Genomic DNA, 23,870 nt, shown 5'->3' on the forward strand with positions numbered 1-23,870 from the left:
CGAAATCCTCCCTCATGGGCGAAGGCAGTGGGGTGGGAGGGAGAAGTGTGGCGGGTGGCCGTGCCCACCCCAGGTGGCTGTGAGTGATGGCGTGTCTCTGTTTCCTTCCCAGGCCTCCTCCTCTGAGCGGCAGCCCCGTCATCTCCGACATCTCCCTCATCCGCCTGTCTCCGCACCCTGCCGGGCCTGGAGAGTCACCCTTCAGCCCGCCGCACCCTTACGTGGCACCCCACATGGAGCACTACCTCCGCTCCGTCCACAGCAGCCCCACGCTCTCCGTCATCTCTGCTGCCAGGGGCCTCAGCCCTGCTGACGGTAAGACGCTGTGCTGTTGGTACTGCAATGATTTTGTAGCTCACCAGCACTGAAATTCCCTAAAATCCAGGGATTTGCAGCTGCAAAGGCTCCGCAGCTGCTCTCTGAAGTGGGAGAGCTGTCTCTTTTTCTTTTCGGGTTTTTTTTCCCCCCCGTTAACTACACATTTGTTTTGCATCATTGCACTGAGAAAGCAGAGCGTGAGAATAGCTATTACCGCTGGATCATATTATAAATATTTTGCTTAAAGTACGTTCCTTTCTGCAGCGCTCTCGGCTCTCTTACGAGCTTCCCCACTCTTATGTCTCTACTGGGAGCCCTGCTTCCCCCAAAGACGGTCACGGTCGCTCCGGCTGCCTGGCCTGGCTGGGACTGACGTTGCAGAGATGAGGCAACGCCGGCTGGGTTATCCCCCTGTTGGCTTTGTGTCTCGGGGCAGGATGGCTCCCGGGTGAAGGAGAAGGGCCATACTTTCCTCCTCCTTACTCCTGAGCTGCCCTGCAGCAGCTTTCGGTGAAGGCGAGGGCGCGTGGGGAGCTGGCACTGGATGCGCGCAGAGGTGGTGATGTTCTCCGAGCCCCAGCAGACCCTGTGTCAGGGAGCTGGGGACAAAAATGGCTAAGCAGGGAAAGGGGAAAATGCACGATTCTGCTTTCACTTGGGGAGGTGCAAGTCATGCCCTATTTTGTCAGAAGGGCTTCATTACACGGTTGCAGGCAGCTGGCTCAGTGCCCGTGGAGCAGCAGGGGTTTGGGGTCTCAGCACACCCAGCAAACCCAGCATCTCTTGGCTCCCAAGCTGCTGCAGGGGCAAGCGACCCTTCTCCGCCACAGAGCAAAGCACACCAGAGAGCAACAAGGCCCCAGCTTAGTGTCTCGCAGCATAAAACTGTCTTCTCTGGCTAAAAAAAACATCGCTAGGGTGATCGGGAGATGGATGCGTCTTCTTCCCTCCCCCAAAACGTCATCCAAACTCCCAGCTGCCCGCCACGGAGAGGTCTGATGGCTGGTACGCGTGTGCTCTGCCCCGTCCTCTCCTTCCAAAGCCAGTTTTGTTGTTTGCTGTGAAAAAAAGGCATTGTGTTTTGGTTGCTTTTCTTCTCCTTTTATTCTTTTTCTTTTTTTTTTTTTAAGGCAGTGGTAAATAAGTTAATAGGGCAAGCGGGTGGGGAGGCAGGTTTGAAAAATTACAGCTGGGAGAAAGTGAGCGTAATTGGCTTTGGCAGCCAAAATGGTTTTATGCTGCCAGACACTAAACCTAGCTCTATGCATTAGACCTTGGCTTTAATTTCCTCGCCCTGCTATCGGGAACTGGGCTGCATTTGTCTTTCCTTCCTAATAGGCAGGGATGTTAATGCTGACAGGGTTACTGCTGCCGGCAGGCTGGGCCCTCTCCCCCCTCCCCGGGGTGCTGGCTGCGTCCGAACGGGAGGATTATTAGAAGGGGGAACGAGAGATTGTTTATAAATTTGCGGAAATGGAGGAATGCAGAGGCCCCAGCTTAGTTTCTTTTGTCCGCAGAAGCACGCCCAAGCGCACGTCACGAGAGCCCTACGCGGAGCCGCGCGGCCGGGGCTGGCGGGGGGCGCGGGGGGGAGACGGGGCCGCCAACGTCAGCGCCGAGGTCTAACGTTGCGGTGGGAACCTTCTCCCCATGTTTTTCTCCTCACCCGTGGCGCCGGCAGTGGCTCACGAGCACCTGAAGGAGCGAGGTCTCTTCGGGCTGCCCCCGCCGCCGCCGGGAGCCAACCCCGCCGACTACTACCACCAAATGACGCTGATGGCCAGCCACCCGAACCCCTACGGGGACCTCCTGATGCAGAGCGGGGGAGCAGCCAGCACAGCCCACCTCCATGATTACCTCAGCCCTGTCGACGGTGAGTAGCGGTCCGGGTCCTCCCCAGCACAGCTGAAATTTTGGGGCAGATGGATGGGACTGTCCTCCAGGTGGAGGTTGCTACACGTGGTTACTCTGCCCTGCCGAAACCCACAGGTGCTGCGCTATAATTCTCAGCTCAAAAGGTTGCCTTGTTCCATATATATGTATAAAACATCCGTCATTTAAAATATCTGCGTTGTGGCCTCTTTGGGAGGATGGCGTGGCTGCTGCACGGGTAGGAGACGCGCTGGTCCAGTGGGCAGGGCATTGCCGCCGTCCTGCTGCTTTGGCCGTGGGTGACCACAGCGTGCCTGGGGGCAAGCTCCAGCTCACCATCCGACCCCATGTTTAGCCTGGTTGGTGTCTGGGACAAAGGTTGGCCTTTTCCTGGCATAGCTGGGCTCAGCATGATGGACCTCTCGTCTTGGTGGAGACCTCTCGGGTCCCCAAGGAGAAAAAATATGTTAACGGGGAGCAGTGGTGGAGAGGATATGTTAGTGCTTTGTGGGAGGAAAAAAAATGCAGGAATGTGGTATTTACGCTAGTATCAGGCATTATAAACCCAGAAAGTTCTCGCTCCTGGCTAAATGCAGAAGAAATAAAATCATGTTAGGCGCTGCGGTGCTGAGTCACTGCTGCAGCCTGACCGCTGCCCTGGTGAGATGGGTAAAGCCTATCTGGAAGCGTATCTGAGATCCAAATGATTTTTTTGAGCTGTTAGAAATTTCTTTCCTTTCACTTTATGCTACGTCTTGCAAGAACTGGGGTTGCGCAGATATTACAGAGGACAGTTTGGGGATTATTTCTGTGGCAAGAAAGAGAAGTCTCTGCCCAACTTTCAGATCCTGGCTTCTGTTTCCTGGGCTGCCTTCAGATTTGCCTGTGGACCATTATAATTTTTGGAGTGGAGATCTGCATCGTTTCATTACCGCTTCAAAGTTTCTGTTGTTGAGCTTTTAAGATGAAAGACTTTGCAGTCTTGCTGCTTCGTAAAGTGACTGGTTTGGAATGATAAAAGCTGTTCTGGCTGTTCAGCGATGGGGGCTTATAGATATTTCTAACGAAAAAAACAATTTCTTGGCTGCAGCTGCTGCGGAAGTTTTACCTGAATAGTCATTTTCTGCTGCCTGTTCCTAGATTAATCAGGAACCTGGATCCCAGTCTGAAAGGGAGAGCACATGCTCCTTGGTACCATCCTGCCTCTAACACCCAAAATACCTTCCGGGCTTCTCTGCTACAAAGCAGCTGGTCAGTAAGACCTCTCTGTCTTCCCTCCAAAGGGTTAATGTCTGTGGTTATAACAGATGGGTGCAAACCAGCCCTGCCAAGTTCTCCTCGGGCTCATGAACAAGACTCCTTCCTCCTTGCCTCCTTATTAGTCCATCTCTGACCAGCAGTGCCTCACTGATGTGCCAGATAAACAGCCAGCGAGGGAAGAAAACACCGCTGTTTTCATGCTAGCGCAGGCTGACTCTTGGTACACCAAGATGCTCGTCCTCTGGTTTGCCGAAGATCAGTCTTTATATCTAAAGTTGTCTGAGATACTGCCCTCAGCAGAAGACTCTCTTACTGCTTGCCTTCTCCTCAAAACAGCTCTAGAGTGAATCACGTATCAAAGGTCCCAGTTTCATGCAGTCAAGTTCATAACCATTATTCACTGCAAAGCCAGGGCTCACCAAGCATTTGTTTTGATCTTTCAGTAAAGCTTTGTTGATGAGTAACTGGAAAGCCCTTTCTGGGCCTTCACATGCTCTATGTGAGATGAAAACTTTCAAATGTCATGAGGATGTGATGTGAGACACCAGAAGGCTACTTTTTAAGAATGTGAAAAGGAGCAGCAGCCCAGTGCCAGTCTCTGTTCTACAGGTTTAGGTTTATCCATCAGCCAGAGAGAAGAGAGAATTCTGCATTATCAAGGCGGAGACTAAAATGGATGGCTCTGAAACACTGGCTGAGGAACCAGAGTCTCCCTCTCTTTTTAGAAAGTTATTTCAAAAATCTAAATCAGCGGGGCCTAAGTAAATAGTGGAACCAATAATTTAATGAAGCATCCTCTTATGGTGCTTTTCTGAGACAAGAATATCAATAGCATGCATAAAACCTTAATGAGTCACCACCTCACAGCATCTGTCATTCAGAGAGCCCTTTTCTTCCCAGAGAGCCCCAGAACATAAGAACTTTACAAGAATTAGTTTGCTGAAAATGCAGGTAGCTCCTGGTAAACCACATGCAGCACCATCACACATCTGTGATAACACTGGCACCTGTAAAAGAAAAAGCAGCAGATAAACATATATTAAAACTGGCCTATTCAGTGTCACGTCACCTCCAAACACCTGCAGGTCCATGGGAGCCCTAGACACTGGGTATGGTAGTTCTTCCACAGACACATACCTGGGCCCTTCTTGTTGCTGTAATTGCATTTCTTGGAGAATTTCTTAATGTGTCCTTGTTTGTTGGTGGTTTTTCATCCCATCAGGTGTCTAGGGTCAGGAAAAGTAATAGGACATAAGTGTCGGCTGGAGCGTGTTGCTACCAACCTTGTGGCAGGTCTGCTGAGTGTTTAAATGGTAACAGAGCTAGGGTGCCCCAGAGCTGCATGTGTTTAGCAGGGTTTTCACTGTGCAGCTAGAAGTAGTTAAGCCACTAAAGTAGACCAAATTTAAGTTTTATGCACCGGATTGCTGGGGTCTTCAGGCCAGTTCCAGTGGAGACTAAACAACCCTTCAGTTATCTGTCCTGTTTCATTCTGTTGTCCAAACAGGGACTCTAAATCCAAGAGTGGAGTTTGAATCCAGGCTTAAATCCATTTTCTGGAAAGCTTACACTTTCAAATCAAAAGTTAATAGCTTTCCAATGTCACAACATTGCTGGTGGGGCACTTTTGAGACTAATTTACAGGATCTATTCACCAGATCAAAACAATCTTTCACATTTCTATTCTAGAAGTGGGTGCCACATGGTGACAGAGTGGTTGCACAAGAACATCCCTGGGGCAGTAAAGACTGGTGGGGAGCACAGATGAACCTGGAGATGACTACAACTTTCTGAGCATGTTTAGTACATCCAACTTTTTTTTTCCTAAACACAAAGGCTCCTGTGATTACCCTCAGCCCTTCAGGACATGTCATTTGCTCTCAGGAGGAGCGTATCCAGACTGACTCGATGCTTTTACTGTTATAGCCCTGTACATCAGAAGATCTCAAAGTACTGTACAAAGCAAAGCTACATCATCACTGGAGACCCCAAAGAGAAAGGAGATAAAATGATCAGTGAGAAGAGCAGCAGCAGCTCTAGGAACAAGATCCAGATCTTTGGAATAAGACTCTTATGGCCAGGGTGGGAAGCAGAGATCATCTTTAAATCCACCACTTCTGTTTGCACAGTGTCAAAAGTGTGATTGGGTTGTCCACACTGAGTCAGGGAATGGGGGAAAAATATCTTGAGTTCAACTTGCGTCCAAGCAGCGCTGCAAAGAGTAGTCACTCAGGTCAGGAGGGCTACATAGATGTGTTTGTGCAACCTTACAGTTACCAACAGCAGGAATGACCCTGCAGTACTGTCATGGCATTTCATCCAGTTCTGGAGCTAGAGCGGGGATCCCTGCCCTCTTTCTTTCTGCCTGGTGCATGGCAGTCATGAATGTCTTGACTCACAACCAGCAGTTTGACTGGAAAAAGGCTCTGTCCAGCCCAGCATAGCCAACAAGCCAACGGCTGGCGCAGTTGCCTGGGTCGTGGGCAAATCATCAAGCAGGACTTTATTTGCCCAAATCAAACAGTGATTCAACTTCACTGGCCTCTTTCAGTCAGTGTTGTTGGAGCCTTTCTACCTCAAGTAAATGATTTAATAGCCATCAAGGTAAGGAGCAGGGCTGGCAGTGCAGCCCAGTGGTTACTGCAGTCAGCAGGCATGTGTCTGTGAGAGGTGAGCTCAGGACTCTCTTCCAGCAGGTTTATGTGAAGTGACTGCTCCCTCAGGATGGATGGAGAGAGCCCAGCCTCACAGCGACCTAGGAAAGAAGTGCCTCACCTGGGGCTTGGGAGACCAGCAGCTCGGGGTTTGCAGGCTGGATATGCTGGATCTCGGATGACTTCTCAAACAAGCCAGCTGTTGGCTACTCTGGGCAGACGGCGCGCCCTGTAGTCGCTTCCTTAAAAACTCTGAAAGATCCTTTTGTTTTGTTTTGTTTTCTTTGTCCCAGCACAGAATGGAAACTTGCTGAAATCTCAGAAAAGGTTCAGAGAATGGGAAACGATTTCCCACCCATTTCTAGCCAGCAATGCTGTTTTCCTCCCCAGAAAAATATGTGCAGAAGAGAGAAAAAGTCCCAGAGCATCCCATAAGCGCTCTGTCTGGAATCCTGCTGCACTCTGGTTTCTAAAGAATTCAATTTACATATGCAAGTTGGGTCGTCTAAACAGTTACCTTGTGGATTGGGAGTAGAAGAATGCAGCCTTGTCTTTCAGCGAGGATTTGAGGGAAGCATTAGTATTCCTTGAACTGCAAAGTTGATCAGCCCGGGGAGGGCAGAAAGAAGGGTCCCAGGACAGCATCTGGTGCCAGAACAAATGTCCAGCATCTGCTGCAGTCTAAGTAAGACGTGTGTTGCCGCTGCAGAAGGGCAGAGGGGAATAAGGATCTGGTTATACGAGGAGTGTTTGTAGTTTATTGCTGCTGCTTATTGATTAAGGGATCATCCTGGGTTTTTAAGCTGCCCTTGGATTTAATTTGATGGTGGGAGGAGGGGGATATTTCTGTATGCTTTGGGTGGAGCTTTCTTGGTGAGTGGCCAGGAAGACGGACCATTTTGATAACGCTGTATTTATCCCGTGTCTTGGTCAGGGGGTGCAGGGGAAGCCGTGGCTCTGGCCGTGTTTCGGTGAGGAGAGGGAGTGAGCCATCTGCAGCCCATGTGCCTTAAGGGCTTGGCCATTTGGAAGCAGATTCCCCCGACGTCCCTCTGCAGTCGAGATCACAGCAACATGCCTGTCTGTAAAGAGATGCCTGAGATTTCCTTGCCCCGAAGGAGCCTCCGAGGAGCTCCCACTGAGTGCCTGGCGTTTCGTTTCAGGAGGGTTTTGCTGCCACTATTTCTAGTGTGATACGAGGTCTGAAATCTCCCTCCAGGAAAACCATGTCTTGTAATGTCCCTCTGACGGCTCACAGCCATGGCGAGTGGTCGGAGCAGGAACCTCTGCTCCCGCCTCCCACGTGAGCCGGGGTCTGATCCTGCCCTTCGGCACAACAGCACTGGGAAGAGCCGTGGGAGTCAGACCACAAGCCACCATATGTGTAAAAGCTGACCATTTGGCTCATCACTGGCCCGTTGTGGATAAATCTAAATTTGGGAAGAACATCCCAGTTTCTGAGCAACCCGTGGCTGTGATAATTCATAGACACTGTAGGAAACTGCCAGGAAAACTTTTACCTTTTTACCAAGAAATCTGGACTTTCCTCCCAGCTCTAGGCTGGCTGGAGGACCGGGCTGGGACATTTGGCAGACGTGGGCAGTGTCACTTGAAAATTCATCCTTGAATTCTTGTTAGTTTAGAAATGGGATATTTAAACCCCGCCCCAAGAGAGAAATGGATTTCAGTTGTGAGCTGTGGTGTTTACATTTACCCTGCAAAGATAATGCTGCTGTAAAGTCAAGCTTTTTTCTGCTAAAAAAGTTGTTCCAGGAAGTTTTAAAAGGTTTCTTAAAATACGTGGGTTATATTTATTCTCTAGCATGTAGAGCTGAGCCTGTGACAGTCAGTGTATCTGGGTCTATGTATGAAACAGTATGGAAAGGCCAGTGCACACCAGTTAAAACACTGTAAAATGTATCCAGAATTTACTTCTTGTAAGATGAGGCAGCAGGGGGCAAAGGCCTATGGTAAGTTTTTTATTGACCATGGGCAGCCATCCACAACGCTATCACCAATGTCCAGAGCTTTGGCTCAACCTTTACTGCACCCTTCCTTTCACCAGTTCACATCTCCATTTTAATCTCCTCCTAACTCTGAGAGAGAAGGGGATGGTCTTTTGGCTTAAAATTTCCTGTGTCTCACTTTAGGCCAGAGGACATTTTTGTTGTTGCTTGAAATCTGAAGCAGTTTTGAATTCTAAGAAGGTATCTTTACCTTTTTGTAAAAAACAAACAAAAAAAAGCATCAGGTTTCTTCCATTCAGAGCTAATTCATTTAATATACACTGAATAAATAAAACCCAAGTTGTTAGTATGTCCAAAAAATGACTGCATAAACATAGCATTTTTTTCCAAGTGGGAGAGAATTAGTTTGAAAGTAAAGATGAGATATTTCAAATAGGGGTGTCTCTACGTCAGCTTTTAAATTCACATTTATTCTGTGCTCCAAAGTCCATGGAAGTCAGTGGAAAGCATCTGCTGGCTTTAACAGGTGTTCGTTCAAGATGAGAGGTAGAAGTAGCAGAGCAAATTGATACAGGAACAGCCACCACCCATCCTGGGCGTGCTGTGAATGTATTTGGCTGGAAATGTTATCAAACACCAGAGGAGGCAAGGATACAGGTATCTCGTGGAGTTGTCTTGTTTCTTGTTTTGCTGTGTGGACTTTGGCCCATCACTTCTTTCTGGACCTGGGTGAGAAAGAGTGTTACCATCTCTTAGTAGTATTCAAGGGAAAGAAACTGAAGGTAAAAAAGGTCTCCATCTCAGGTAGAGAGGCATAGAGAAATTAATTTTAAAAACTGAAATGCTGCTAGATGAATGGAATTAATTTTAAAATAATTTCCTACTTTTATTTCAGTGTGTGACTTTTTAAAATTCATTTTAACCTGTAATGATTTTAGGTTTCTGAACAAAACATCTTTTAGAACAACAACGGAAAAATACCAGATATTTTTCTTCTGATAGCGTTGAAGGGGGTACTCTGACAGTTTGGAAACTTCCCCCAACATATTTCTAAACATTGAAAAAGTCCTGAAACGCACCCTGTTCATTTTGATAAGTCAGCATTTTTGAAGGGATGATCAGTGAGGGAGCACTAGCGATAAATCCTCCCGAGGCTCTCCGTCTCTGGGTCTGAAAAATGGATCCTGCCTTCATTTACTTCTCTGGGCACAGACACTGCTGAAGAAGTTGTATGTGGTTTTTCCTTTGAAACATCACTGGACCTCAGGCAACAGAGGATTTTGCTTACATATTTGAGTGGCTGTCAGTCAGCTCATATTGAACACCTTGCCTATGCGTACGACTACACTAATGCTTATCTTCGCTGCTGCCTGGTATCATTGAACGTTCATGCTCAGTGTCCTCAGATCAGGGGATTAGGTCAGGCCAATTTTATTATTAAGAACAATCCCAGTGCTGCTAATCTGCTTTTGAATAATAATTTTGAAAAGATTCCCCCTTCCTAAATGCACTGATGAGCACTTCTTCATTTGGTTAAACTCCTTTTCCGTTTCCCAGACGCTTCTCTTCCCAGGTACCTTGGGCAGGCTGTCATTGAGAAGAGAGGAATTTTTCATCCATAGCATGATTTTAGGTTACAGCTCTCCCTGGAAGCCCGCAAGACCTAAGAGACTTTTGTGTAAAGCATGAGCCCAACATATTGGATCTGCTATCAAACATGTTAGATATCCCACAGTACTCGCAAGATCTAAATTAGAGCGGACGCTAACGTAATGCATATTACTGGGTTTGGGCTGGAGAATTCCCAGGCCAGCTTGCAAATCTGACAGCTTCCAGCAGAGTTTTACATCGGGAAAAAATGACGTACCTGTGTGCAGCAGGGAGGGGTGCCCACGTTGGTTGCACTGCCAAAACCCAGGTTTCTGTTGGACATCGGGACTTCTTTCCTCTGAAAATTAATGGCAACCAATGGCTGAACCAGCACTGTGGACATAAATCATGGGAAGGAGCAGCGAGAAATGAGTACAAGGCTTTTCTTTCTATTTAGTAATTTATCAAGGGAAGTGGCACATTAATAAACAGATCTCCCTTGAGGTGTGGGAGTAACAGAGATAAATATGACTGTCAAATCTGGCCTGCTTCCTTCTGTTAGAGAAGGAGGAGACTGCGGGAATGCAAATGCAGAAAACAATATCTGTATCTGGAAAGACGCATATTATTTGTAGGACAGAAACACTGACAACTCAGCTGAGATGGAGCCCCATCGCACTTGGTGCAATACATACAGTATAAAACACAAACCCTATCTAAAGGAGCTCATCTAAATAGATGACACTAGGAAATAGGGACACGGAAAGAAGCAGCAACTTGCTCAAGGAGGTATGGCTGGGGAAGACTTGCAACAACACCCAGGTCTTTCCAGGTTGTGGCCCATGTATTGAATCAAGATGTCGTTTGGCCGGGGCTGGGGGGGAAGTTTAATTAGTTCAAATCAATTACATTACATTAATATGTTGTGGACAGAGCACAGTTTTGACTATTATGATCTAGACCCAAGCAACCCTCATGTTGCTTGGTCCAGGGCTCTGGCAGGGCCCAGATTTCATGAACCAGATGTGAAGTTTGGGAATGCTCCACTCCAGCATTTAGGTAGGGCCAGCCTTTGCTGAGGGAAGTTCATTTGCTCATTTTGGCTTTGTGTCCATCATGCCTCTACAAACCAGCTGCTACTTTTCCAGCTCCCAAGGTAAGTGCCACTCACCACAGCAGAACAGGGCTGGAGTCTGCCAGCTGCAAACGTTAGGAAAGTTTGAGTCTGGTCCCTCCAAATCATGGGACAGCTTTAACCTCAGGAGGTTATTTTTATGGACCGCTGCTGCTCTTTCTGTTTGCTACCTGATCCTTGAGTCACATTTTCTAGCATCTCCCTGCCTTGTGAGGGTGCAAAATGTAGTTATACAAAAGAAGGTGTTCAGCATATATGCAACAACCTGATTTTTAGGAGAAATTCCCAATATTGTCAGTATTGCAGTAAAGGCATTGCAGCTAGCAACCCCTGAAGCTTCTTAGGTGTGGGACAAAAGTCACAAAAGTGCTTGGTTCAAGTACTAACTTAGCCTTGGACTTCCAGTGGGACCTTGGGCAAGTCATTTGTCTTGTGCAACAGGGGACATTATGGGTAATAAGGGGATGGTGGTGCTAAAACCCGTCGATTACACAGCACCCAGGCATGGTAATGACAGAGCCACTTAGGTACACGGGTGAGTCACGAGGAGACTAGGAGACTGCAACCCAGCCACTGGTCTCAGGGAAATGTTGACACAAACTTCTGTGAGCCAGCGCAAATCAACCATTTGGTCATGCTGGCAGGATATATTTTACCTCCTTGTACATCCCATTCACCCTCTCACATACCAGCACTGTCGTCAGGACAGAAAGTTTATGCTCTTGCAAAGTGCTGGGCTTGTGTTTGGTGATATGCAACCAAAATCAGTCCCTCCAACCAACTAGAGGAATATAGCTCGTATTGCCTGTCTGGGCAAGTTACTGTTTTATTCACCATGTTTAATAGGATATACCCCCAGCAAGCTTTCTGGGGAGACCACTGCTGGAAAAGCCGGGTAGTAGTACAGTGCTGCACTCATCGAGGGAAGGAGCTGGAGCAGCTGAGCCTTCCTGCCCCCCTGGGTGGATTACAGGGATTACCAGCCAGACCCCATGGCTGAGGGGCATATTTTACCGTTAGAAATCTTTTTTTCAAAAATAAGTGACCTAAACGCTGCTCTCATTGCTTTGGAGGGATGAGCCATTCCAGCCAGGGCTAGGGCTCAGGCAGGCTTTGGATCTGGTGCCCCGGTATCAGGGAATGTTGTGATATGGCCCATCCCCAGCTCCCGTCCATGCCACCTCGGAGAGTTGCAGGTGGGTCGGGCCTGGACAGAGTTTCCTCTTGATGAAGTCAGTCGTTCCAGTTAGCAGTGCCGAAATGCTGGCGGAAGCCAAATTCATACAGTAGTAACTCTCCATGAATCGCAGATCCACAAACGGGACTGGCAGGGTTGGAAATGACTTCATGCCCGAATGATTGACAATTGCTAATAGGGTCCAGGCACTGGCAGGTCCCCTCGGAGGGGGAGAGCTTGAACTTTGTGCCTAGGCTGCCAAATTGGTTTTCTTAAAACTCTTAATTTACTTTCGGGGCTCCTGGAGCCTCGCCTCCTTCGTTAATTGGATGGTCAGCATTGTGCTCGCCCTCGTTTGGTTTCCGCTCCCTCCGCACTCAAGCACACACGCCATTTCCAAGGGTTGCCCCGGCTCTGACGTGCGGCTCTTCTGGCCCGCTGCTCCTGCCACCGCGTCAACGGGGACGGCTGCGCTCATGGAAGCCTTGCGGGGCCTTTTCCCTTTTAATTTTAAGTTAATTTAGTGCCAGTGAAAGGGGGTGATGGACAAGCTTCTGTTTATTCCCCAAGGAGGGTGAAGCAAGCGGGCATTGGTGGTGTTGCCTGACCCCTGTCACTCAGCACCCAGCAGAGGGGAAACCTCCTGTCAAAGTGCAGCTGGTCCCCGCGCTGCTCCTGGCTCCTGAACGTTCCACAGCAGTCACGAGTGCAGCGGGTCTCAGCGTCTCCTGCCCCCCCGAAGGAAGGGAGCAGCCCGCTGGTTTTGTCTGACAAAGTCTCTCTTTCCTCCAGTGTCCCGGTTTTCGAGCCCGCGGGTGACTCCGAGATTAAGCCGAAAACGAGCCCTGTCTATCTCCCCGCTGTCTGATGCCAGCATTGATCTCCAGACGATGATCAGGACCTCCCCAAACTCTCTTGTGGCGTATATCAACAACTCCAGAAGCAGTTCAGCGGCGAGTGGCTCCTATGGCCATTTATCTGCCGGGACAATCAGGTAAAGCTCTGGGACCGGCTCCATTCAGCTGCATAACCATCCCCGCGAAAGGAGGGGGGATCCTCCAGCAAGGGGGACCTTCCCTTCCTTGCAACCTCTGCTTTCGTGCTTTGGGGCTGTGTAGTGTATTAAATCAAAGCCCCCATCTGGTTTTGCATGTGGAAGGGTACTTTGTGGCATAGGCGGGGCGGGAGGTTGCTGGATTGGGATTATTGGTTACCAGTTTCCAGTACTTACAGTATGATCGTGCCTCCCTGCAAGCAGAAACAGAGAATAAATTCATCTAACAAAATGCTCATTGTGAGCAGTTGGACTGGTTAAGAAACCCTCTGATTTAAGAGATTGCCCCAAAGTATTCTCCAATTATTGGCCTACATTCTTAAAAAAAAAGTTATCTGGGCGGATTGAAGAGCTTAATTCTAAAAACATATTTAAAACAAATCTAAGCCCTTGAGTAAAGTTTTGTTCAAATCTTAATTAAAAAGCACTTACACTAGGCAGCTCACTGTTGCCAATTCCTGCCGTGATTGCTTCACCCAAGTTTCACAATGTTATTATTCTTTTTATTACTTAACTGTTAAAAATGTTAGCTCTAATTAACACTGATGTTGCAAAGCGAGGGTTTATAAAGATCACGCACTCCTAAAATTTGTAGGGAGAAAAACAGAGATATTGCCATTAGTAACTATAACATTAATTTTATAAGTTACTTTATCTGGCAGCATCATTTAGAAATTGACTGTAAAATCAAACATAATGCTTACTTAAACAAATTGCAACTCCTTGTCTGGGAATCATATTTTTCTAGTCTTTTCATCTGTTGTCATTAACTGGGCATACCTGTAGCATCTCATCTTGTACTCAGATTTTAAGTTTTTCAGGGTAACATCTGGTATTTTCAACAAATCAAGTAGAGTGCAGTCAGGCCCAATGGTCAGTTGTTGGCCTCCAAGGGAATGATCAAGTAATAATAAAGAATTTGAAACTCTTCTTAGTGTTCTAAAGGTGTATCTTAAATGTCAGGAATTGTAAAATGGGTTACATATGTAACAGGATAACTGTCAGCAATTTGGGGTGAAAAGACTTTTTTGTTACTATTTTAACAATGTCTTAGTGACAGGAATGAAATCCTTTCTCACCCGCTCAGACCCAGATCCTAGTAGCGCTTCAGAAAGTCATTTTTGGACTTTGCTGTAACATAACAAAGCTGTGCAGCAGCCTGCCATCACACCTCATTTGCTGCAGCACGTATTTAACTCCCAGACCTCTTTTACACTGTAGTGATTTTTACCCTTTATTCTTTTGGTCAAGTTGTCATTAATTGGTTTGGAACAGAAATACTAATTCTATGGTCACCAGCAATAAGTATTTTCTCTAAAAGCAAAATCGGAAATGAAGCATGTTGCTAATTATGGCCCTGCTCTCTGAGCACTCACACCGTGGGCAGTTTTAGTAATATGAGAGAAAATACCATGAGGGTAAAGGTTGAGGGAGACCACCTCTTAAAGGTGGGAAATAATCAATTTGGGGGCTGAGAGTCTATGGTTTGTGCATCACCCACCCAGAGTAGAGGGAGCAGAGCAGCTCCCATGCTTCTCCATCTCTGCCAAGAGGACTCACCCCAGGAGTGAACCCATTCTTTCCAAAAGCAGAGCTTTGTTTTTAATGCTGTCGACTGCTGCATCCTGGCTCAGACCTGTTGCTCGCAAGCAGCCAGGAGCTGGTGGTGTTTCTGGTCACGGCCGACCTAGATTGGAGCTGAACCAGTGACCTACATATGAAGGGTCACATACTGCAGCAGTCCCCTGAGCCAGCACTCCCCTCACCTGAATGCAGAGTAAATTACATGGGTTTGGAGTATGTTAAATGGATAGTTATTCATCCCCCCTGTAATCTGTGCCAGGTCAGCCAGGTGATGCTGTTTTTTTATATCCAGGGTAGCATAACCCCAAGGTGGCGAGTCTGCAGAATAGGTCTGCCTGGGAAAACCTGGGAGCCTCAGGGGCTGCAAAGCCAGATGTGTCCATGTCCCATCCTTTTCTGTGCTCTCTGCCAAGGGCTTTGGCTGTTTTTAAACATAGGAAGCAGAGGCACACACGAGATGAATCTGTCCTTGCAGTAAAGCAGGCTGTCAGGCTTATCGTGGCATTGAAAGCATCAAGCTGGGGCATTGCAACCTGTGTCCTGGAGTCTCCAGGAAGCCAAACTTGAATCAGTCGCAAGCTAATGTGATAAATATTGTTTAAAATAACCCCTCATCATTTTTCCTCCTCCTATTGCTGCAGTCCGGCGTTCAGCTTCCCCCACCCCATTAACCCCGTGACGTACCAGCAGATCCTGACCCAGCAGAGAGGCCTGAGCTCAGCCTTCGGACACACTCCTCCCCTGATACAGCCGTCCCCAACCTTCCCCCCGCGTCAGCATATGGCGGTCATCTCCGTCAACCCACCGCCGGCACAGATCAGCAGCAACAGCAACTGCATCTCTGACTCCAGCCAGGTAGGGACGGCCATCCTGGCTCTCTCCATGCGTGGCACACAGGGAAATGGAGGCACGTTCTCCATGGGGTGAGCACTGCCCTTCGTGGTGGCTGTGGGAGTTTTACTTGCTCTCTTTTTACTCACTCTCTCCTTTTACGTTGCTTTTTCTTCCTCCTGGCAAAGCTTTTCTGGACTAGTCACAGGCAAATTTTGTGCCCTCCCTTCCTTGCACGCACACACATACCTACCCATGCAGGAACCAAAGGCCTTGGTCCATCAAAGCATTGCACATGATACGCAGGGTCATCTCAGGCAGCAAATCTCCTTGAACATGTGTTATGTGCTATTGAAATCAAGGGAATTCAGCACATGCTGGAGTGTTTTGCCAGATAAACACCCGAGCACTGTGAACCAAGCTTGATCAGTTCCTTCACAAATCCCTCCTTCCTTTCTTCTACTGGCATGAACCAATGGTCTTAAAACACCTTATTCCTTTCCCCTTTAACAAATAAGTGCATCTTACCTAGGACCTCTAGCCATTTTACTTATAGTTCCATCTTTTTCAGTAGCTACTCCCTCAGGGTATCCCTGCTGTTGATTTTTACTGTTAAGGTTTGCGAAACCAAGGGCCAGATTTTGAAAACTGGGAATGCCATGATATGTATGAAATCCCACACCTCAAATGTGTCCTTGCAAATACCTGTGAGTTCACACACACATGTGCATGTATGCACAAGCCCTCCACATGCACGGGGTTAGTGAATATGTCTAGCACATTTTTAATCATTTTTCCTTCCCATTTTCATTCCTTGGAAGTTTAAATTGCAGTTGCTTTTCTCCCCAAAGACTTATTTCACCTCATTTCACACCCATTTCAAATTGTTGTTTTAGTTGTATCATACTGAACTTTTCAGACTGGTTTATTGTTTTAGGGTTTCTCATGGCTGCTGCACTGCAAACTCTGTTTGTTATTGAAGGTTATTTGATTGATTGGTTTTGTTTTCTTCTTACAAACTGGCTACCAAAATAATGTGGCTGGCAGGAGTTATGCCCCTGTTTAATAACTTGCAGGACCAATCTTGAGCAATTAGCAAGAGTGTATTTAAAACGTTAATATTCCAACTTTATGCACATACAATGGGATGGTTTTTCTCATGAAGTTGTTCTCATTTTTTAAGAGCTTAGCAAAATATACACATAACCTTTCATGCACCCAGCATGCCAGAGCCTTCGCATGTAACCAGAGCCCCCCACTCCCCCCAGGAATTCATTTTCTCAACAAATCATTTCATCGCATTGAGAAATAAAATCGTGGCTTGGGTGGGGGTTGCATAAGGTTTTGATGGCTTTGACAGCGACTGGATCACTCTGAAACGTAGCAGCAGCAACAAGGCCAATCTCACTGGTGAGCCTGCAGAAGCTGATGCTGCCCTTGATTCTTCCCTCTCTCCCATCTCTCTGCCTTGCACAAACCCACACAGACTAGTTTTCATGTGAAACCCGGGCCAGCAGCCCAATAGCCTGTTGTCCCCAGCCACTCCTGTAGTTCAACCTTGACTGATTTTTAAGTTAATTTTTAATAAGGAGGTGGGCTGAAGTCTGCCTCTCCTCCCAAACCCCGGTGCCATGTCTTGCCTGGTTTTCTTTCCTAGAGCAAGCAGAGCAGTGAGTCGGCCGTGAGCAGCACAGTCAATCCAGTAATTAACAAGCGCAGCAAAGTCAAGACTGAAGTCGAGGGCTTGCCCCCAGCGTCCCCAACCACACAGGTAACCTTCCTGGTGCAAGACGTCTTGTGGGGCCAAGGCAGCGAGCTGCTGGGTCTCGTTGTCTCTGGGAACGATACTCTTGGCACCTTTTGCTGCAGCTGGGAGCAAGGCATCAGAGTCTGCCAGGCAGGCGGGTGTCTTTCGGAGCATGAAGCCTGGCGAGGTACAGGGCAGAGCTGCAGTGACTGAGTGAAGCATTCGATGGGTGCTTGGGGCTCAGCTTGCTGTTGCTGTGCTTGGATAGAAAAAAAGGAGGGAGGGAATATTTCAAGTGTGATAATTTTAAAATGATGTCTGAGTTTTCTGTGCTGATAAGGAAGCAGCATTAGTGTCTCAGAGCAAACATAGATTATGAGGGAATCTTGCATGTAGGTAGAAAACTTGCAAAAAAGGACGACGTCTTGATTCAACAAGGAATTGCTCCTAGAAACATCCTTTACACTGGTGACACAACATTTGAAACCAAGAAGGGCCCAAAGGCCTTTGCTTTCTTTCCGGAGCTCTGTGATTGCAAACTGTTTAATGGCTGACAGTATCCATCTGACCGTCCTTTATCACAACTGTAAACTATCAGGAGTGCTCTGGGCACTTCATTTTCATGAAATATTAGGCCGTGTTATTGTCAAGCAAATGGAAGAGTTGATGACAAATTTCTCCTTCTGCCCTGGTTCAGGAGCAGGTCTCAGCATGATGCATGGGGACAGCAACGTGTGCAGTCATCAGGGGACTGGTAAAATTGATGAAGATAGCATATCAGGGAAAGATAAACATGCTGTAGTCAGCACGATTAGGGCAAAGAGGCACCTCTCTGGAGCTTTGAGTTTAGGACTGCATCTACACACTGCTGCAAAAGCACATGCCCTGAAAAACCAATCTGGCCACCACCTGGCCTAATAAGGCCACGTGTTTATTTCTTGCAGCAAATGAAAAAAGATTTGAAAGCCATCACCTGTTTTCTCAAAGTATCTGTAGCAGAGGAACTGTGGGACAGACAGCTGCTTGCTCAATGGCTATCATCCTCCGGTCTCTGCTCCAAGGTGAAGAGGCGTGCACCCAGTCGCAGGCAGTGCTTGGATAGCATCAGCCTGGCTTACCCCTGCAGTCCTGCCCCGGAGTTTCGTCCACTGGTCTTATGTGAAATAAGCACTGAAAGAAGTGGGGGAGTAGTTTAAAGCAGTGCAAGAAGGTTTGATTAGAATAGCTAGGTGAAATTAAGAGAAGCAAAACGCACGCTGGTCGTCTAGTAGTTCCTAATGAGGAGATCTGTGAAGTAATACCCCAAGGGAAATGTAGGTTTCACATCTCACAGCATTTCAGTATTGACTGGGAAATTAGTGGAAAGTACCTTGTAAGAGACAGCCCATTCTTGGCAAGGAGGACAGGTTAAAAGACTAAATGTAGCGGGTGTCTCCTCTTCAGTTGGTCTAAGCAACAGCAACTTCTTAAATTTGGGGATTCCTGTTCTGCAGGAGACTGTGCTGAAAAGTTGAGTTACAGTCAGTTAATTATTGACTGATACATTTTTTTGCAGAGTATGAAGCTCATCCATCCCAAAAAAAGCATGCATGTGTGTGTTTTGTTTTGGAAATGCTGTTCTGGAAACGCCTCATGTGAGTTGTGGTTTGGGTGTTTAAAATCCTTGGCCAGACAGTGTCTCCCACGATGGTTTGTGCTATAAAAAACACAATCCAGACAAGATTTGTGGGGCACAGTGGAGCACTAGGCATGAGGGACCTGAGTTACTGTACCCTTACGATACCACAATAGCTCCAGTAGAGATTCAGATTAACATTGAACTAGCCAGAAATGAAACAAGTCAATCCTCTTCAACAATTTAAAATGGTTTCAATTCCATTTTTTCCAACAGAAATTATAAAAATTTTGGCAAAATAAGATTTTTAGTAGAAAATTTCACTTTTCCAGAGACCACAGTGTGCACGGAGAGAAATGTTTCAACAAGAATAATGTTCACAGCTCAACCAAATAGGAATTGCAGGAAAAAGAAGCTGCTGTTTGAACTTTCTCAGATTATTGCTCTGGGCTCTGATATAGTTTGAATCTCCAGTAGTCTTTCCGTAAATTACTACAGTTTCCTGTCCCAAGAGCCACCTTACAATATTTTTTTTTTAAATTAAGGGCTAATTAAAACAAATCTCTTCCTCTCCATATCTAAATTTTTGAATTGAAAAGTCACAGCTGGCATGTATGTCATGAGCTAGTTAATGAAAATTGTTGAACTTTCATATAGTACATCGCACTTTGCAAGTCATATAATGCCGTTAAGTCATTAATCATTGCAGCCCCTCAGTAGGCATTGGGAAGATGTTGGTGGGGAAGGAGATGGCAGCTAGATAGGTCCATTTGGGCAGGTCAGAGGCAGTTTGAGATGGGTCTGGCTGTGTCTACACACTTATGGGGCCAACTGGAGCACCAGATCATGAGGAACAGTGTCTCATGTGGTCAGTCACCCCAGACGCTCCTGTCTAAAGCTGCCCTGGAGGCGGGATGCTCTGCACTGGGCAGTAGTAGTAATTGGGAGGAAAGGGAATGAAGGGGGTCAAAACCTGCAGGGTTCTGTATTGTTAAATTCCCAAGCCAATATTGGCTGCTGATTGCCCTGTCTGTAGTGCAAGTGTCTGACGCACGCAGAGCCAACAGTTGTCCTTACCTCTAAATTGTACTAATTATGTTGTATGTTACACTATTGAGTAGGTGCCGATGTTTTAATCCTCATAGCAGCCATAACAAAAATCTTCTGTGCTTCATTTAGCACTGAGGAGCTGGCTAGACAGAGAAGTTAAGGAGAGAGCTCACAGCGTGCCCAGCATTAAAGTAACTCATTTATGAGTCTGGAGCCCCTAGAGCTCTGCTCTGCAACCCACTCATCACCGGGTCTTGCTCAATCTTCCCAAATTTTTCTATCTCAGAGGAGTGCTTTGAGGGCTTACCACTCTTTCCTTGTGGAGTATCCTGCAGGCATAAATCTTTGGGTAAGGGTTAGGTATAATTTTCTCATCTCTTGAAAGACGCAGAAAACAGGACACCCCCCCCCCCCCAACCCATGTCAGGTGAGTGTGGTAATCACTAGCCTCTGACTGCTCTGTGGTTTCTTCATGCTCTCCACTCCCCCCAGATCAGAACTTTTTCTCCAGCAAAGAACACAACTGAAGGTCAAAAGCCAGCCTTTTCCTTTCTCCAGCCTTTCCCGGGACTGCCCACAACCTGGCTGGAGCCAGGCATTGCTGTGACCATGGCTTCGAGGTGTTTTGTGTCTTGTGATTAACTCTGATCCATTTTGACCAAAACTCTGTAACTCATTATTTCACAGTAATCAAGGATGTTATGTTGCCGCAATGAGCATGGGTTTGTGATCAGTTGATACCTGCCCTGTAATCTATGAGTGACGGAGGAATTCAGATGAAAGAAGTTCACCTTATACAATGTACCGTTGTGTGTTGCAGGAGCATCTGACAGACCTGAAAGAAGATCTAGATAAGGATGAATGTAAACAGGAGCCTGAGGTTATTTATGAGACGAACTGTCACTGGGAAGGGTGCACAAAGGAATATGACACTCAAGAGCAGCTCGTCCATGTGAGTAATGGTTGGGAGGAAACCCCAGCGATAAATTTGGGTTTCTGTGCACTTGTCCTCATTTTTTATTACTAGCTGCTGTACAGCTAGAGCTCACTCTGGGAGCTACTAAAGGTGCAAATCAGAGATACGGTGTGTAAACACTGCCAAAGCAGGTCGCTGCTCCCCAAGGAGTTCAGCTGCAAGAAGCTTCTCATAGATTATTTGATGTTGCTCTCTTCTCAGCTGCTGAGGCTGCAGTTTTGGTCTCCCTTGTGCACAACCCAATGACAGAAGGCTCTGTGCAGAGGACCTGAGCAGAAAATGGGGAAGGGGGCTGAGCCCTTCCCTCTTTGCTGGCTGTATTTGCTGAGCCTCCCCACGCACCTACACCAGCTATGGGATCACCCATAATGTCCCCAGTCCTTGTCCAGGCCGTGAAAGCCTTTAATGCTGCTGCGACATGAGCTGTGGTGCCATATCACTTAGAGGCTGTTGACCTGCTCAGCATATCCCTCCCACAGAAACAGAGTGCTGCCAGAGTTTGGAGACATGCTCCACTGTCTCCATCAGGGCCCGAAATACAGGAAGCGAATTGATTTTTTAAAAATTGGGAAATAGGGCTTCCATAATCACAGTGATGTCCCCAAACCAATGTCAAAACTGCTCTCTGAAGCTTCCCCAAACCAAGTCACTAGTCAGATTTTCAGTTCTAATTAATTCCAAGAGCCTTTCATGTGCTTTGCTTCACCTGGGAATCCACCTTTTGGTTTCCTTTGGCTTCTTGGGTCAACAAATCCCTCAAACTCAGAGTGAGTGCCTGTGAAATCAGACATGATCTGTGTCTGAGGCCCATCCTGCCCCAAGCCCAGCACCCTCCCAGGCCTCACTTTGGGTCTGTGGTGCGAGCCCCATTTGTTTGAAGCCAGCCCAGAGCTGCTGGGACTTCACCAGCCCCAGCAACCCTCCTGCTTGCAGCAAAATGTTGGATTGAGCAAATTTTGTGACAGGACCCTCTGTCTTATCCTTTCCCTTCAGCCTTTTGCTGCTTGCCTCAGCCGGGCTCCGAGCCTGCCAGGGGCCACCCTTGTGCGACTCACATGTAGCCCTCTTCCTGAGGGCTCATGTCTACTCTCACCCTTTTTTATATCTTCATTTTAGTCATCTTTAGGCACCACCAAGTAGGCATTAGTCTCCATTTCCCCAGGCTCCGCACGCAAACATTATCTTAGCCCAGAGGGACCACACTCTAAATGATAATTTGGGGCATGTGCTCTTCTTCCATCTAAGGCTAGGACCTGCCCACCTCTGCCAGAAGTCACTGGTTCAGTGCAACAAGTCCTTGAGTAGAGACAGATTTGGAAATAGTTTTCAGGGCCAATTGAGTGATAAGGTTTTAATGGGTTGCACATTGCATGCCACGGGGCGTTGCTTTTGTGGGGTTAAACCACAGCAGCCCTGTCAGATGGGCTGGGCTCACATTTGTCCAGCAGTATTTGTGCGTTTCCTTCTCAGATGTAAGAAAAACTCTTTAACTCTGCCCAGAGCAAAGTGCAGGGCAGATCCAGGCAGCTCAGCACAATTTATTTCCAGAGAAAACCCAAAGAAAAATATTTGATGGAATGTCCAAGATTTTCCTAAATTTGGAATGTTATAAAAATGGAGGCTTCTGTACTACGATTACTAGCAACATGGGGTTGTGGATTTGGGATGCCTAAAATACACATGCAAATGAAATACAGATGTTGTGGGCCAACTTCTGAGAAGGTGGCATCCCACCATGCACGGAAAAACTCTAGTTTGTGTGCAGAGCAAAGTACCTGGGCGTGCAGTATCCGTTCTCCATACACAGTGGGCAATGTACTTGTGGGAGAAGTGCGTGTCAACGGTGAGCAGCAGGAGTGAGGACATAGTTTTGCAAGCACCACTGCTGCTCCCAGCCTCGAAGGTCACACTCAATTTGAGAGAAGCCCAAGCAAAGCCTCCAGCCAGGTGGGGTTTTGATGGGACTATGGAGCCATAGCTGGAGTGTGGTGAGTTGTGCAACTGCTCCTCCACCGTGTGATGGGAAGCAGATGTTGCCCAGACAGTGAGTTAATAAGCCTAAAGGGGGTTATAGTCCCCCTCCCATAAACCTATCTTCCTCTGGCCCAAGCAAGACCGAAAGGGCAAGCCTGTGCACTCCCCCACTCCTAGCACTGCCGTGTGTAGTCTTGGTTGCAAGTCAGACTCCCACACAAACAGAGCCAGGAGACATATCTTCCCAGTCTGGTTTGGATGTGGTTTAGCGTGTCCATGGGTCTCCTGGGGGGTTCACCAGATTTCCACCATCTGAGGCTAAAATCTCACTCTGATGCCATGTTATAAAACCAGAACTGTAAGCTGCTGAGCTCCAAACCCATATGAAACCTCTCCCAAACTCAGCCGCCCCCAACCCTCCCAGCATGCAGCTTTGGGTCTCGGTGTTTACCCGCGGTGCCCAAGGGATGAGCTGAGGACCATGCACCTCCTCTTGCCCTTGGGTAGACCTGGTGCCCCAAGCAGCAGGTCCCTGTCCCCAGGATTGGGCCACAGCACACAGAATGCTGGGGCTGGATTCAGCTAGGACTGTGAAGGTCAGTGATTCTGTCTTAATGCATTTTTGTGTCCTCGTGCTGCCTCACCACCCCAAGAAAGTCTCAGCCAGAGCCGCAACATGCGTGCCTGGCCTTGGACAAGGGGACGAAGGCGGGGGCTGGATAAAAATCTCAGCACAAAAAAAACAAAACCCAAACCCAAAGTGGTTTATTTTAGGATTTCCTGTCAGTGAATGTCTGCTGAAAAACACAGGAGCGAGGACAGGCATTATTTTTGGCAGTGAGACCCCATTCAGAGAGACAAGGCCGCCGCGGGAACAGCGCTGCCGATGGGCTGGTCTCTGGCTCTGTTTATTTTCGGCAGGGCTTCATCTGCCCTGGGCTGGGAAAAAGCAACCCTCATCTTCCTCCCAGGGTGGACAAAGGCACCGTTCTGGGTCTGGCTTTTCAACACCCCGGCACAGGATTTCACGGACCCGAGTAATTAGCAGTAATTGAGGCCACCGAGC

At 47.6% G+C, this 23,870-nt stretch overlaps 1 protein-coding gene across 2 annotated transcripts in view; it reads left to right on the forward strand.

Moving 5' to 3' along the window:
• GLI2 (GLI family zinc finger 2) overlaps positions 1-23,870 on the forward strand; it is a 143,959-nt gene that overhangs the window by 103,925 nt on the left and 16,164 nt on the right. Inside the window, exons 3-8 of one of the 2 annotated variants that reach the window (XM_010568662.1) lie at positions 113-315; positions 2,000-2,191; positions 12,766-12,967; positions 15,253-15,466; positions 17,100-17,213; positions 20,675-20,806. In XM_010568662.1, the coding sequence (XP_010566964.1) occupies positions 113-315; positions 2,000-2,191; positions 12,766-12,967; positions 15,253-15,466; positions 17,100-17,213; positions 20,675-20,806 (1,057 nt within the window). Of the gene's footprint in view, positions 1-112; positions 316-1,999; positions 2,192-12,765; positions 12,968-15,252; positions 15,467-17,099; positions 17,240-20,640; positions 20,807-23,870 lie in introns of both variants that reach the window. The other variant, XM_010568653.1, reaches the window with a different exon arrangement.

The sequence above is a fragment of the Haliaeetus leucocephalus genome, unplaced genomic scaffold, assembly GCF_000737465.1.
Source record: "Haliaeetus leucocephalus isolate CR32 unplaced genomic scaffold, Haliaeetus_leucocephalus-4.0 Scaffold1, whole genome shotgun sequence".
Lineage (NCBI taxonomy): Eukaryota > Metazoa > Chordata > Aves > Accipitriformes > Accipitridae > Haliaeetus > Haliaeetus leucocephalus.